At 31.8% G+C, this 17,564-nt stretch overlaps 1 protein-coding gene across 1 annotated transcript; it reads left to right on the top strand.

Annotated features, from left to right (window-relative positions):
* Positions 1–14,778: 14,778 nt before the first annotated feature.
* On the top strand, positions 14,779–17,511 carry LOC7466074 (PHD finger protein ALFIN-LIKE 1). The gene is made up of 5 exons (XM_002322947.4): positions 14,779–15,060; positions 15,175–15,207; positions 15,709–15,931; positions 16,654–16,774; positions 17,068–17,511. The coding sequence occupies exons 1-5, from the start codon at positions 14,970–14,972 to the stop codon at positions 17,311–17,313; spliced, it is 714 nt and encodes a 237-aa protein (XP_002322983.2). The 5' UTR covers positions 14,779–14,969; the 3' UTR covers positions 17,314–17,511.
* The last annotated feature ends 53 nt before the right edge of the window (positions 17,512–17,564 follow it).

A 17,564-nucleotide genomic window follows, 5' to 3' on the forward strand; every position in this document is an offset into this window, starting at 1 on the left:
GGAGCCTGGACAAAATGATCTTTAGGAGAGTATTTTGCCTCTACACTCGCCAAATCCCTCCAGGGGTCGCTTGCACCATTGTAATACTCGTGTATATAGTCGGTACTCTAAACACGCTTCCTCTAACTACTATGGGATGGAATTTAGTGACCAATCTCGTTGTCCCACGCCAAACTCCCCAAGCTCCTTAAGGCTAACATATCATCTTAGGATACACTATCCTTGATAGAAAGTAAGTTTAATTTTAAAATAAAATAATTTTATCTCTAACATACATTTTCTATCTACATATCTCCAGTGGGGCTTTTAAAATCTCCCAGGATTGATGTTGGATCTCCTACCTCTCCAGTGCAGTCTCAGACTGACACGACTCTTTAGTGGAGCTTTTGGGCTTTAAGAAATATCTAGGGATTGATCTTGGATCTCCCGCCTCTCTAGTGTAGTCTCAAATTGGCTCAACTCTCTAGTGAGGCTCCTAAGCCTTATGAAATCTATAGGGATTGATCTTGGATCTCCTACTCTCCAGATATGATCCTAGATCTCTCTCTTTCCATTGTAGTTTTGAACTAACATAACCCTTCATACGGGCTCCTAGGTCTTATATTATCTCCAGTTATGATCTAGTATCTCTCACTCTCTAGTGTAGTCTCAGACTGACATGACTCGTCAATAGAGCTCCTATGCCTTACGCTATCTCCAATGATGATATTGAATCTTCTACTCTCATGTACAATCTCTCTTTAATAAGGGTCTTTCATGCCCCCATGTCATCATCAAGGAGGCTACAAGCCTTCCATTCTAAAAAAATAACCATTATTTAAGAGGGGGCTCTCACGCCCCATGTAATTGCCAAGAAGGCCACATGCCTTCCACTCTAAAAAAATGACCACTCTCTAGTATAGGGCTTTTATGCCCCAAGAAAATGTTATAGAGGTCTGTGGCCTCCCACACTCTACTGACCACTCTTTAATGAGTGGCTTTCACATCTCATGCCATTACTAAGGAGGTCATATACCTCCTACTCTCCACTGACCACTTTTAGTTGGGAGTTTTCATGCCTTATGCCATCGCTATGGAGGTCATATACCTCCTACACTTCAACATGAACACTTTTTAGTGGGAGGATCTAACATTCTAATGTCATTGCTATGGAGTTCACATACCCCCCCACTTGAATGTGAACACATATCTCTAACTTCTTAATGAGATTTTTCTCTAGTAGTGAGCTTTTAAGCCCCACACCATCACCAAAAAGGCCATAAGCCTCCAACTATAGTGTGATCTTTTTAATAGAGGCTTTCAAGCTCCATACCATTGACTAGAAAGCCACAAGCCTCCTTTTCTTCAGTATGATCTCAAATCAGTATGGGGTTGTTGGGCCTTACGCTATTATAGAGAACAACCCTCTAGGAATTACCCCTAGCCTCTTAGAAATTTTTTATGTACGAGCTTTACCTTTAGGGGTTTCCTCGGCCATTTAGAAATTTTTCAAAGTATAAGTTTCTTCTCCTAGGATTCCTCAACCTCTTACAATTTTTTTTAAGTATAGGATCACCCCTTCTTAACCCTTAGAATGTTTTCTAAGTATAATAAGCTCACTTTTCTTGAATTCCTCCAACTACCTAGAATTGTTTCTAAGTACAAGCTTCACCTCCAAAGGTTCCTTTGGCCATTTAAATTTTTTTATAAGTATAGGCTTCACCTCTAGGGGTTTCTTTAGCCACTTAGAAAAATTTTTAAGTATGAGTTTTTTCTCCCTAGGTTCCCCTAACCAGTTAGAAATTTTTCTAAGTACAAACTCACCCTTTTATAGGTTCCTTCAACCTCTTATAATATTTTCTAAGTATAGGCTCGCCCTTCATAGGTTCCTCTTAAACTATTAGGAGTTTTCTAAGTATAGGTGTCATAACCTATTTTTGGGTTATTCCCCAAAATTTACCCTTTCTACTTTTAAAATAAAAAAATAAAAAATAAAGTAATAATAGTAAGAAGATTGACAATTTGACAAAAACAGGAGGAGGAGGATATCAAATATATAGAAAAATCAAGCTGTAATTTTGGATAAAATTTGGAGCTTAATCGTACCCCATTGTACCCAAAACTAGAGAGACAATGTACATTCAAGGTCAAATTAAATGATTATTTGATAAATCTGCAAAAACAATAAGCCTAGTGATATAATTAGATTTTTAATAGGCCAATTTGATTTAATCATGAGCCAAATTAAAAGTTTAATTATGTTTAAAAATTAATCTAGGTAAAATTAAAGGATTTAATTAAATGCAAGGACTTGATTATACTTTAAATGGGTCAAATTAATTTTATTAGGGATTTAATTGGTGAAAAATTAAGTTTGGGAGCCCAATTTAAGCTTAATTAAGAAGAATGGAATTTTAGAGGACCAAACTTAATTTTTATAAAGTTAATTGGTTGAAATCAGGGGTAAAATCATAAAAAAAAAAATCAAAGTTTAGGGTCAATTAGGGGTTAAATTAAAGAAATTTACAGCCAAAGACCTTTTTGAAAACGACGCCGAACTCTGGGGACTAAATTGATTGAAATCAGAGGTGAAATCGAAGAGAGTTGAAAGTTTAATGGTCAATTTGCATAAATCCAAGACCAATGATTAAAATAAAAAAGACGATAAAATTCAGGGCCGATGTTATAGTTTGGCAGGGGCAAAATGACATAAAATTAAAAAGTTATAGGCCAATTATAGATGCAATTGAAATAATCTAAAGACAAAAGACTAAATTGAACTTTGGTCAAATCCCTAAATTAAAATCCTAAAAGCCAAAACGACACCATTTTATTTAAATAAAGTAGTGCATTTTGACCAAAACGACACCATTTTGACCAAACAGTACCAAAAAAGGAATAGACTAGACGACTTGTTGTCTGGGTCATATTCATCTTCTTCTTTTTTGCTTGAAAAAGTTGCTCGGGTGGCTATTTTTTAGGGCCATTTAATACTTTCTCTTCATCAAATTTAAAAAAACATACGCCGCCATAATTGCTAGACATTTGATTACACCTTAGCATGGTTATTTCCGGCTAATTGACACCACAGCCACCGCAGCGCCACTCCAAAGAGGCCCATTCATGCAGCTTTTAACTGTCAAAATTTGACAATTCATGATAGCCACTTTGAGCCAACAGTTAAGATCCTTCCTGGAAGAATCAAGGGCCCAGATTTGTCCCTAATAAAAATAAAATGTCCTTCTTCCACCCCTATAAATAAGAGTGGATTCCATGCCTTTTGCCTAATTTTTGTCGTGTGTTAGGGGGGCACCTTGTCTTTGATTTGGTTCCTCTTCTAATCATTGTCAGCTAATTCTTTTAGCTTGTTAGTTTTTTTTTTTTTGCTATGATGTATATGTTTTATCAAGGAGTCTATCCCCTGTTTTGTAAATCCTGTATATGAACTTGTTGGTTCTCCAGCCTTGATCTGCTATATATACTTACATTTTGAAGAAAAAAAAGTGGATTCCATGCATTGAAGAGGAAGAAATTTGAGGCCAAAGTTGAGGAAAAATCAACCTCTCTCCCCAGCTTTATCTGCCAGTGTCACCCCTTCCTTTGTGCCACGATTAATTGTCGAGCCTTCACCGTTTTCGCCACCACTAGCCATACATCAGACTTCCCTACACCACTAGGAACGCTGCCAACAACTTTTTTTCTCTGTCCAAGCAAGCCTTTCTCTTCTTTTTCTTCTCCAAACACCCCCTAAGCCATTAGCATGTAGAATAAATTCTGCATGCAAATGGAAAAATGCCATTAACAACAATAGGCTAGACCCATTTCAGCCTAGCGTAAAAAAAAACAAAAAGAGAAAAGGATGTTGGGTCGATAGCTTGCCCACCCGACTGAGTCGAGCTGGACCCATTCTAATCCAGCTCAGATGGTTGGGACGGGTTCAACCTAATTTATATTTAATAATAAAATAATATTACAATATTAAAAGATTAAAAAAAAGAAAAGAAAAGAAAAGAAATTATATTTTCCAAAGGGCATTTTAAACATATTTATGGTCCCTCGCATGTTTTTTCAACAATTTTGCATAATATCGGGCTGTAAAGTTATACTGTAAGATACAAACACAATATTAAAAGTACCCGGTTTTCTCTGAAACTTTTCTTTTAATTTGTTTTTGAAAAATCAAAAACATTTTAAATTAATTTTCTCTTTCCAAAAACATAAAAAATTATATTTTATCTTTGTGCGTACAACCAAATCTTAAAGGTTTTTCATTCATGTTTTCTAAAAGATAAAATCATATTTTTGTCATGTTTTAAAAAAACATACAAAAATGAATATTGTAACCAGTTTATGATTATCCATTAGAGTTTTGTCAAAATACAAAAAACTTCATAACAATTATTTTGTTATTCGAAATGCTAGTACTTAGCTATATCCAAGAAATAAATAAGTTTGACGCTTAGAATGGTTAGGATTTAACCCGATAAGGTAGAGACTTCATTACGAAAAGAGATTTACCTTGAACCTTAGACAAGTCCAAAGGACAGAAATGCAACTTACCTTACATAGGGTGCACTAGGGGTGATGCATCTTACTTTGCACAACTAGTCTCTTACCTGGACTCTCATAGACCATTAGGTTTCCTAGTGACCATAACACTAGGTGACAACTCCTAAACCTTATAATCATAATTTTATGATTAAATTCAAAACCTCTTTTCACCACACTTATGAGGCAGACCCGCCATTCTCGACACCGCACATTTCATGACAGGATGGTGACTTTACTAGGGAATGCCTTATCTAGTTGGACTAAGCTTTACTTGTTTAATTGTTTGCTTGTTTGTTTGTTTTTTTTTTCCATTTAATTTTAGCACATTTAACATACATTAGTACATCGGGTATGGATTAATACCTTCATGCATTTTAATTTTTGTCAATAAACCCAATTCTAGGTTAGGTGAGGAGTAACGATCTGCCTCATGACTTTCAGTCGGGGTTCATACTCGTGAAACATCTAACTATGAGCTGAGCGTTTATTTGATAATGACTGTCACATTGTGCCCCAACCATTTCTTGTAAACCTCTATATTGCCTTCATGAAAGGTAGTCATTAAGCAGATCATGAACCCTTTTAATACTGGGTAAAAAGCTTACCCCTCATGTAATGACCTAGAACCTTCTCTTAAGGTATAGACTCCCTAATAATTTATTTTTCATCAAGATAAACCTGGTCAAAAACCCTGAACTCTGCCGGATTTTCTGAGCTAAGACCATATATATATATATATATATATATATATATATTGAATATGGGTAAGAATCTAGGATGATATAATTGCCCAAGGATCAAGGTTGAGAGATTATCGTGAATAAATTCTATATGTAAGGGAGATAAAGACTTAGGAAAGATTCTAAGCTAAGCAAAGAGTTGGATTGAAAAATTTTAAGTCGAGTCGTTGAGTCGAATTTAATAATAATATCAAATATTTTTTTATGAACTAAATATTTTTTATTATAAAAATAATAATTTAAACTATAACATAGCATGAAGATGTAAACTAATTGTAATTCTAAAGGGGCGTGATAGAGAAATACGAAGGAGAGAGATAAATCCATTACGTAAGAGATGGAGTGGGGATAAAAAATTATAGCAGCAAGAGTTAAATATAAATTAGAGGTGAACGTCCTGATGAAAACAACAACAATTACAGAAAAAACTAAAACTTAAGGTAACAAGCACTAAAGAAGTAATACACACAACCATTCCTATACATTTGTAAAATCAGAGTACAACACAATAAAATAAAGATATAAAGATAGAAAAAAAAAATAAAGATAGAGAGATTAAACACAATAACTTATTTAATTCCCAAATACAACTTAAGACTTCTCACTCCACCATGTACTTATTTAATTCCACTCTCTTATGGACATTGACCTTTATCATATTTCTAATATCAAGCAAATCATAAACTTAATAAATAAAACTTTCTTTTTGCCTTTTTTTTTCCACACTTCATGGCTTATTTTTGTTTTCAACATTATTCCCCATTTCCCATAGGCTATATATAATAAAAATACGACTAATTATATTTTTATAATTTAATATTCATGCTTTTTTTAAAATATTATATTCTAGCAAATAGTCCCGTTGAGACTTTCTTTCTTTGTCATTTTTACTTAGAACCAATGGGGCATGTTTTTAGTGTAGTTTATAACAAGATGTTTTACCCTCTATTAAGATTAATTTTTTTATATAAAAAAATATTCAAGTGTTGTTAATATATTTTTAGTAAAAATAAATAAATCATGTGGAGGTTAACTTGATGTATCTTGATTGACTTGGTGAGTACAAATATAACCTAGATGACTAATGAAAACATAATTTGACTAAAATCATTGCAAGAAGAAAAGTTTGTTTAATTTTTTTTAAATGAGATAGCAACATATTAAATCGACTCAGGTCAACCTAGGATAGTATGCCAAATCTATTACTAGGACCATGAAACCGTAATAACCTTATAGAAAGCAAATTTAAACAAATTATGAAACTTAATTTTCAACCCACAATATTAAAGGATGAAATTGAAAAAAAATCAATTTAAAAAATGATTCATAAATCAAAACAAATTATAAAGTCTATTTTTCAATCAATCCAATGTTGATTAATAAAAAAAATCAATTACACAAAAGGACACGAAAAAGTAACTCAAGTCAACCTCAGTTAACTGGTCAAACCTGCGATTCAGGTCATAAGATTCGAATAACCTCATAAAAAACAAATCAAGAAGCTCAATTCTCAATCAACCCAATGTTGGAGGATAAAATTTTAAAAAGTAATCAATTAAAAAAATGATAACAAAAGAACCAATTCAACTTGGGTTAACCCGCCAAACTCGTAACCATTGTCATGAGACTGAGATAATCTCATTAATAGAAAACCAAAATAAATTATGAATAATCAATTCTCAATCAGTTCAATGTTCAATGGTGAAATTGGAAAAAAAAAACCCAATTAAAAGTAGGATAAAAAACTCGAGTTGAGTTAACTCGTGAAAAACAAACTCTATAAAAAGTAAATCAAAATAAATAATGCAACACAATACTCAGTAAACCCAATGTTGAAGGGGAAAAAAAAAAAACAAACCATTATTCCAGTAAATAGTTGTTTAAAAGGAGGGGTACAATGAAAACATCTCTTTTAGTTTTTGTTATGAAGCCTGATTCTCAATTAGTCTAATGTTGAATGATAAATTAAAAAATAAAAGTCAGTTAAAAGGATAAAAAAACTCGAGCTAACCAAGTTAACTCATCAAACTTGTGACCTGGGCATGAGACTGAGATAATCTAATGGAAAACAAATTAAAATAAATTATAAAGCCTAATACCTAATAAACTCAAAGTTGAAGGAAAAAATTAAAAAAAAATAAAAAAAGCAAACCATTGTTCCAATGAACAATGGTTTGTGAGGAGGATTACAGTGAAAACCTTCTCTTTATTAGTTTTTTCTAACACCAATGTTAAAAGAAAAAATTGAAAAAATAATAATTAAAAAACTAAAAGCAAACTACTATTCACGGTAGATTTCATGCATTTGGCTCCTCTAACTTGCAGTTTTATTTAATTAAATCTACAACTTTAGCTCTATCTACCAGCAATATTGTTTCTAATTAAGCTTTTACATTATCTGTTTTTTTTTTTTTAAATACCCATCCATTCTTTATTTTATGTTTTGAGGATTATTAATAAACTCAATATTACTAACTTAAAGTTTTCTCTTTGCACAGGACAACTAACTTACAAATGATCAACTATCGCTTTTGGATATTGTAAGGCTGTCAACTAATTTGTGAATCACCTGTGCACTTTTGGAGTTTTTGTTATCTTTTGTTGGCATCATTGGCCTTTATATGTATTAGCCACCTAATCACATGCACTTTTATGAACAGCCTTCCTTTGGACATGCTGAGAGTTAATCTTCCTCTATGCATTCTCAATGATAATTCAATCAACATCACTATTTTCTTATAATGTTTTCTTATAATTCAATCAACATGACTTATTTTCTTATAATCTTATGCTGAATAGTGGTCTGTGAGGAGAGGTATAGTAAAACCTCCTTATTTTTTAGTTTTTGTTAATACAATATTGAAGAATAAAATTTAAAAAAAAATTAAAAACAAACAAACTGTTGTTGTAATGAAAAGTGATCTATGAGGAAGGGTTCAATGATAATCCCTTTTCTTTTAGTTTTATTATTGAAAAAAAAACAACTCAAAAAAAGCAAATTATTTTTCAGTGAACAATAGTTTGTGAGAAAGGTTACAGTGAAAAGCCTCATCTTTTAGTTTTATTAATGATTTAATTTATAAATTATGATTATATTTTTTGTTGATTCATGATACATATAATTTTATATATATTTAATGTTCTTTAGTTTAATATCACAAAATGTTATTTGTTGTGTTATTAAAAAATATGATAAGATTCATACATGATTCATTGATAGCTATGCAAATACTTGGTGTGATTCTATAAACTTTAAGCATTTTTCTCTTGGTAAATTAATTTTACTTTTACCTTTTTTAGCTGTGCAATTATTTTAAAAGTTTGCATCATTAGAACATTTTAAACATCTTTAGAATATCTTTAATGAAATTTGCTTTTGCATACTTTTCTTATCTTTGTTCATTAGATAATTTATTTTATGATTTTTTCTTAATATTCATTTCATGCGATAATAATTGCAAACCATAGATTAATGTGATCCAAACTTAATTCAATTGTTAAACGAACCCTTACTCACAACTAATCCTTCCTCATAAACATCATTAACCTCATTAATATGCTTATCAATTTTTCATTAGACGATAAAGCAACTTAATTCCTCAACTAAATAATAAAATTTTCTAAGATGTTTATATGAGGCTAGTAAATAACACAATAACATAAAGGATTCATCCTTTTCTTCAATCATAACATCAATAGACTTTTTGCCATATGTAGCATGAAGGAACAACGCTTCAAATACAGCTTATTAGCGAAGAATTTTGTCATGTACAAAGGCTCCAACTTAAGCCATAAATCCATATCAATTTTCACTATATCTGTCTTTTTTTTTTTGTTATTAACATGGGTGTCTGGGCCAACTTGTGCGCATCTCGACTAATCCCGCAAGCCCTAAAGTTAACGACCATATAAACCTCTAGTGACCTTGATGTTTGTGAAACTCGTCTTTTGATCATCCATCAAAGTTGCCAACATCTTCTCCTTGCCTAAAAGTATTTTTTGCAATCTTTGTTGTATCAGAATGACTTGAATGTTTACTTATGATAATCCAAAAGACAATCAAATCTTTCAATCTCAAATTCCGTAGACATCTTGAAAACACTAACAAGTATAATTCAAAATGTTTGCCACCAGTTTGTTAGTGTAGACTGGGTTATGATTTGTTATGGGTTTTTCTAGGATATGAAAAGAATATTCTTGTAAAATATAAATCAAAAGGTAATAAAAATATTATTAATTATAGAGAGATAACAACACGTAAATTTATTTGACAATCCCTGCTCTATGGACAAATACAAATCAACTATTTCACTATAAATAGATGGAGTACAAAGTCAATGGAAGGAATACTTAAAACCCCAATGTCTAATTACACTAAAAAAGAATTTACAAAGCTAGCATCAAATTCTATGTTGTGGTGGCTTCCAAAACATAATAACCCTTGAGACGACTCTTCCTAGACAGGTTGAGAGGTTTTTATTGGATAAGAAATCGCTACCTAGTATTATGGTTACTAGTAACCCTAACTAATCTTTAGAGATTCTAGGCAAGGGATTGATTGCGTAAAGAAAATATATTAGCACCTAGAACGCTTTACCTGAGGTAAGTTGCATCGTTTTTCTTTGTTTGTGGTTGCTATGGTCTGATAGTGTTTCTATATCCAACAACCTACTATGGAGGATTTGCTACGATGAGAAAATCCTAGTTTTCTAGATCAAGAACTTGGTCTAAAAGATCCCGACTTAAAAAGATATCAGAATAAAGCAAGCTCATTCACAATTTATGTGCTGCGAATGAGCTAAAGTTAGAAATCCAAATAGATTTAATGATTATTGAATTTTAACTTTTCCCTTTGGTATTTCAAATGTCCATAACTTTTGTACCTTGGGACATAGGTTGAAATATCCCTAATTATTATTGAGACTTTTACGAACAAACTTGAATTTTGGATACCCTTCTGTCATCCTAAATAATATTTTAGATATAAAAAAACTTCTTTTAAGTTTTTTATCTTTATATAAAAAATGAATGAGTCATATTACTCCTAAATATTGGATATTAATCTCATACAAGGTTTTATACTTTTATTAAAAGTGAGTAATAGATTTTACCAAAAATAAATTTTTTATATTTTTTGAAATATGAGCCAAAATCCTTTGGAATTTTACAAACTGGTTGTAAAATCCATGTAATACTTTTTGTATTTTTAAACATGCAAATTATTTTTTGATTTTTTTTTTAATTTTAAGACATGCTCCAATAATTGTTTTTAAGGATTTTTGGTCATATGCAAGGAAACCTTTTATTTATTTATTTTTTAATATATTTATTTTATTTTTTAAGACTTTGTTTGGAAAAAAATCTTTTAAAAAAAAACATAAAACTACCAAAATAGACCTAAAAGTGTGTTTGTCAAACACGCCCTTAAGCAAAAAATTTCTTTATAAGAAAAGGTTGAAAACCAAACAAGGCCACACTGAACTTGACCCAATCAAGTTGACCTAAAATCTTTGGTTCAACCATAAACCAAACCAAAAACACTAGTTTAACCTGAAAAACAAGCCAAAACCAAAACCAAAACTTAAAACAGATCAAACATGCAAAAAAAAAAAAAAAAACATAAAAACATAATTTTTTTTTACCAAAGCAGATCAAATGTAGAAAACTCAAGAACACAAAAAACATTAAAAGCAAACCCGACCTTATGACTCTCAAATTTGACTAGATACAACGAAATCAAAGGCATATGCATGTTGTAAATCATTCATGGAATAATAATCAATCAGAAAAAAACATAGATTATCAACCAATAATCACTATTTTATCAGAATAAGCTTTGGTTTGAAAAAAGAAAACTTCTTATTATAATAACCAAACTATTGTTTTTTATTCAAATAAAATGCAGATTATCAATGCACAAGGTCCTAAGAAGTTGCAAGAATAAGGATTATGGTAAATGAAGGCCTAAAATATTCATGAAAGACAAAATTCTTCTCAAGAACACAAAAAACAAAAACCCAAAAACCTAGAAAATGCCTAGCTACTGCCCACCCTTAAAAAATGCATTTTTGACCTCTAAACCCACTGTTTTCGGTCCTAACTAACCATATACTAATACTAAGCATATCTGAATCAAAATAACTAACAAACAACATCACATCATCAAAATCATGCATGAGGTTCCACTTTTCAAAATCATCAAATTAAAACAGCAAGCATATTCAACAATTTAAGGTTCAAAACGAACATTTTAACATTCCATAGGACTCAACCAAAACTCAGGAGCCAAAAACATGCATTTAACAAACAAACAAAAAAACTACTGCCATATTCAGCAGATTCCAAACCTATTTAATTTCATAAAAAACAATCATCCAAACATTTTCTAAACATCGAGCAATATAAACAACCAACTCAAAGCAAGATTAAATAAGTAAAAAACAACATTTTTATACATTAATCAAAATAAAAACTTAAAAACATTATAGCACTAAAACAAGTTCAAAAACATCATTAAACATGTAAAAAGCTAGAAGTGTGCCTCATGGACATCACCTACCAAGTTATTAGAGGATTATACCTTCCCAAACCTCAGAATAGTTACTTCCTTTCTTAATTCAAAAATCTAATATTTTGCTTAATCTTTAACTTATTTTTTTAGCTCTTAGATGCTAAGTAATAAACTTGGTTACTAATGAACTCAAAGAATAAGCTTTTTTCTCCCATCTCCTTTTTTTATGGATTTTCATTGATCGAAATGAGAGGCTTTTGGGCAGGTTTTAATAGCTAGAAGCTTTGTAATTTGCTGGTTTTGCAATGGTGGCTTTCCAACAAACTTGGTTTTGGAGATTTTGGTGGTTTTGCTAAACTTGGAGGTCAAAGAGTTGGTTTTTAGCCTTCTGAATTTGAGAGAAAGGTGTTCAACCCTTGATAAAAATCCACTAAAAAGATTTGAGGTGTGAACATACAAAAAATCTAGTGGTTTTGCAAAATGAATGTCATAGTTTTGGCTGACTGAGTTGACCACTTTCGAGACCTCGTCGTAGCAAATCCGATGTCAACATTGTCGGAGACCATCTGAACTTGGTAAAGAGAAAGCATACCTTTCGTTTGGATCTAACTTTATTCAATTTGGAGGTTTGTAGCTTCACAGTCATTCGTTTAAAAATACTTACTCGATCAGTTAAAACTAATAAAAGAAGAAGATAAATAGTGAGTAGGCAACATGTCATTTTCTAACTTTTTCGAGACGATGCGTTTTGATTATATCTTTAATTACCCTCCAACTTTCAATCTTGTGTCATTTTGTCCTTTTCAAATTCAATTACCAACCCCAAAGTTTAGCGTTTTTTTTTCATTTTAGTCCTTAGTTTCTGATTTATACAAATTGATCCTCGATTGATCATGATCTTTTATTTTTTTCAATTTGCCCCCTGATTTTGTTGATTTCAGTCCTTGAAGTCGTGTGCCTTTTACAAATCGGTCCTTGATTTTGAATTTTTTTCAATCAAGCTCCTAATTGACCATCAACCTTAATATTCATGCAATTAAGCCCTTGATTTGACTAAATTAGCTTTTCAAAAATTAAATTTAAGCCTCATACTTCAATTTCTTCTAATTAAAATCTAAATCGAACTTAAAAATTGATTTTTTTTTATGCAAGTAAACCCTTAATAAATTTAATTAACCCTAAAAAATATTCTTTTGAGTCTTTAATCATTTAATTTTGAACTTTTCTTCCTAAATTAAATTTTTTCTTATCAGCAGAGCCTTCATTAGTCAAAGTTGGACTATTAATTTGCCAAATTTGTCCAAACTGGTCCTCGAGCTTCCTCATCATGTAGCTTAGTCCAAAACTCTCACTTGTCGATTTTGTATAATCCCATGTAGATATTTTTTTTGAGCTCTAAGATGTCAGGTCAAATTCTTCTGTATTTATTTATTTATTGTGTGTGTGGGGCTCGATAATAAATAACAACACAAATCATGGTGATGGTGATGGTGATGATGATGGTGATGAGAGATGAATAATTCTTCTTTTCAAAGCTCTCAATAATTACAAAGGCTAGTAAACACGCAAATAATTATGATTACGTAAAGAAAAACCACCTCTCTTATTTTTCATGTTTGAACTTGCATATTAAATTTAGTGTCTGTTTACTAAAAGGGGAGGGGATAAAAGATGAGAGATGAATAGCATCTTAATTTGATAGATGGATGGAGATCCAAAACAGAAAAGTAACCATTGTTAGATCTATCATTCTTCTTTTTATTCTATTTGTAACTTGATCCTTTTTACCCATTCCATGTTCTTTTTCAATTTATTTTGCTTTTATTTTTTTTAAATAGAAAAAAAAATAGATAATATGGAAAGATTGATGAGAAAAAAAGATATTTAGAGGGACAATTTAATTCATTTTGAAAAACTAAAGGGACTAATTTATAATTTACTCACAACTAAATAGTTAACAAAAAAACATAAAAACTAATCCTCCATCTCTTACACTACATTTACGTAAGTATCTTACACTTCATTTACATAAGTATATTTTGATTAAGAAATTCATGATCTTACTATCCTTTTTAAAAATATTCTCATCATCTCATGCTTTGACAAAAAAAAAAAAAAAAACTTCTTTGTATTCTTGTACTCTTAATTTTGTATTAGTTTGCCGTCTCTATTTTCATATATTTTATTTAGAGGTGATTATTTTCAGTTCGGTTTGGTTTTTATAAAAAAAATAACTAAATCGATTTAAAAAAAAACCAAAACCGGTTCAAACCGACCAGTTTCGGTTTGGTTTTTTGGACAAAAACCGGTTTGGCTCGGTTTTTTTTCCGGTTTTTTTGGGTTCGGTTCGGTTTTTTTTGTTTCAGGCTTATAAAATCGAAACCAAACCGATCAGCTTGGTTTTTTCAAAATTTTAATCGATTTAATCGATTTTTTTCACGATTCGGTTTTCTCGGTTATTTTTTTTCAGTTTTCTCGGTTTAATTGGTGTTTTGGTTTTTTTGCTCACCCCTAATACTGTCAATCCTCTATTTTAAAATCATCTTCATTTTATATTTATCTTATTATAAATTCATATTACTCTTGAATCATCATATTATATCCCAATATATCATGGATTTGAAAACACATATCAAGATATGCTTTTTTTAAAAATAAAAAATAAAAAACTTTCTGCCATGACAAGGAGGTTTATTCATATAACAAATGATCTCTGATTACATCACCCGTCAAAAAGTCAACGACTAATAGTAAATGATATCTAATTTGGTTATTGTAATTTAATCATGTAATAATAATAATTAAAAAAAAACATGAAAACCATTTGTCCACTCCACTCACCATGTACACTCCACAAGCCATTCACAAATTTCCACCCTTTTAATGCAAAACCGTTTGGACCAAACGCCGCACGTGGGAAACCGTAAAAGTAAAACCGTGCTTGCCAATAGCAAAATAACCTTAATAGCGTCACACTAACACTTGCTCTTTTTTTTTTGTTCTTCTTTTTTTTTGGGGGGTGGGGGGGTCTCTGTCTCGCTACATGTGTTGTCTTTGAGTCGTCCTTCCTTCCTCCCGTCCCACGTCCCTCTTTCATGATCTCACTGGACAGCAATCTCTACAATTCTTAAAAAGTTTAATAAATAAATAAAATTTCCGTTATTTTAGATCTTTGTAATTAACTGTCTATGGAAATGGCTTCAAGCGCACGAACTGTAGAGGAGATCTTCAAAGATTTCAGTGCTAGAAGAGCTGCTGTTGTGCGTGCTTTAACTCATGGTAATTAAAATTTAATTTAATTCTTAGTTCTTTCTTTTTTTTTGGTTAAAAATTTTGAATCTTTCATGCAAATATGATCATGGGTTTCTTTGTGTTTTCTTTTGTTGTTTTCAGATGTGGATGCTTTTTATGGACTCTGTGATCCAGGTAACGTGTAATGGGGGAGCTGTTTATTTGAATTATTGTGGATTTTTTTTTCTTTTTTCTGGGTTCTATTTTAGGGTGAAATTGGGAGAATTTGTTTGTTTCTTGAGAAACCATGAGGGGAAACAAAGGAAAGTGGAGTGATTTGAAGTTATGCATGTGATCTCTGCTGTTGTATCTTTTAGGATAACTGGTGATTTTTTAAAAAAATTTGTAGTAGTATATCAAAGTTTAGATCTTTCACAGTGGAAATTGAGTGCGTCGCTTTTTTGATTTCAATGTTCTGTTCACTCCGTAAGCAGAACATTGAAATTAAATACAGGAAGAAGAGAATTTGAAATGGCTAGAACTTGTAAATCGATCAGCTAATGTTTTTATTAATGAAGAAACAAGCAATGTAAGATCTGCATTGCAGTTACTCTGGTTTCTCAAGGCATCTCTGCCTTATGTTTTTGCGTTGTTTGCACTTAGTGATATAACTTTACTCTTATGTTTTTGGGTTAGACAAGGAGAATTTGTGTCTGTACGGACATCCAAGTGAGACATGGGAAGTAGCCCTGCCAGCAGAAGAAGTTCCACCAGAGCTCCCTGAACCTGCCCTTGGAATTAATTTTGCTAGAGATGGGATGAACAGAAAAGACTGGCTTTCTCTTGTTGCTGTGCACAGTGATTCATGGTTGCTTTCGGTGGCTTTCTATCTCGGTGCTCGTCTTAATCGGAATGAGAGGTAATTTACTGCACAATTGTGAGGACCATTTGGTATTCTTATTACATCATAATGTTCTTTTGTTAATCATTTCTCCAATTCTGATGGGATTAAAATGTTGATGAAATTTGGAAAGTTAACGTTGAGAAAAAATCCATCAGATTTGTTGGATGTCTAAAGACATGGTACCAATCAATGTCCTAATCATCTTTGTAATTGCCTTCCAGTTGGTGAATTTAGAATCGCTGTAGCATGATCGAAAAAAATATTAGATATATTGCATCTGCTTGATTATATCCTTATTTCTTAGCAGTTATTTGCTTCACAAAGGACAGTTTATTAATTTCTTATATTGATTTATTTATTTTTAAGCACCTTATTAAATCTTGTTACTAAGGATTCCAGAAATCTTAAAAAATTCTCGACAGAAAGTTATGTCACAGATGTGTTTTCAATTGAATACATGGCAGCATGCACTTGTAATCTATTCTGCTTGGCAAATTGTGATTCGCTTGAATTGGTCAGGACTGCATAGGCCACCACAGATAATATTAAAACTTTAGTAGCTCAACTATCAATTTTGGCATGTAATGTTTGTCTTGCAGACCTGAGACTTGATTATTAGCCATTTGCTTAGTGGGATGTTTTGAGGTTTATTTATTTTTTATTTTTATTATTTCAGTGTGATGTTATGTTTAGTTTGGCTTTTCTCCATAGAAACTGAAGTTCATTTTTATGGACAGGAAACGACTATTCAGCTTGATCAATGATCTGCCTACTGTCTTTGAAGTTGTAACAGAAAGGAAGCCTGTGAAAGAAAAGCCTAGTGTAGATAGTGGAAGCAAATCTCGAGGCAGCATAAAGGTGATTAATCGAAACTTGATTTGGATCATCTCAATTTTCTGATAATCTCAAACTTAATTGATAGCTTTTCATTCTTAATTTTCTTTCGTTGCAACCAAAATATAAATCTGGTGTAGAACTCTATCATGCTTCACCGTAGTGACTGAGGATGCCATAAATTTTGGTATTCTGTTGTTATGATGCTTTAGTGATGCATAGATGCATTGATTCAGTAACAAAAAGCAAGCCTAATTTCCAATTGTTTGACGCTTTTTAACTTGTCCTTAACTTTACTGGGTTCCTCCTCTCTGTAGAGATCAAGTGATGGACAAATGAAAAGCAACCCTAAGCTTATGGAAGATAGTTACGAGGATGAAGAAGACCACACTGAAACGCTATGTGGGAGCTGTGGTGGAAATTACAATGCTGACGAATTCTGGATTGGCTGCGATGTCTGCGAGAGGTGGTACCATGGAAAGTGCGTGAAGATAACACCCGCTAAGGCTGACAGTATTAAGCAATACAAGTGTCCATCTTGTATGAAGAGGAGCCGGTCATAGTCAGTGTCGTTGCAGTGGCAGACAAAGTAGTGTATTAACATCACCTCTTATGCAATGTGAAAGTTAAAAATGCTTGTTTATAACAGATGCCCCCAACGGTTTAGTTTGCCTTCTTCCCAACTGAACCATTTGCTTAAATAGCAGGTTATGTAATCTGATCTCTTATTTTATGTTAAATGCACGAATAACATTACACCAGAGATGACTTGCTTTGCAGGAGTCTACTTGTCTGCATGGTGATCTAAACTTAT

The sequence above is a fragment of the Populus trichocarpa genome, chromosome 16 (genome assembly GCF_000002775.5).
Source record: "Populus trichocarpa isolate Nisqually-1 chromosome 16, P.trichocarpa_v4.1, whole genome shotgun sequence".
NCBI classification, from domain to species: domain Eukaryota; kingdom Viridiplantae; phylum Streptophyta; class Magnoliopsida; order Malpighiales; family Salicaceae; genus Populus; species Populus trichocarpa.

Coding starts and splice junctions, on each gene's coding strand:
- LOC7466074 (XM_002322947.4), top strand. CDS start 14,970: ATGGAAATGGCTTCAAGCGCACGAACTGTAGAGGAGATCTTCAAAGAT. Junction 15,061..15,174: donor TGTGCGTGCTTTAACTCATG/GTAATTAAAATT, acceptor TGTTGTTTTCAG/ATGTGGATGCTTTTTATGGA. Junction 16,775..17,067: donor AATCTCGAGGCAGCATAAAG/GTGATTAATCGA, acceptor TCCTCTCTGTAG/AGATCAAGTGATGGACAAAT.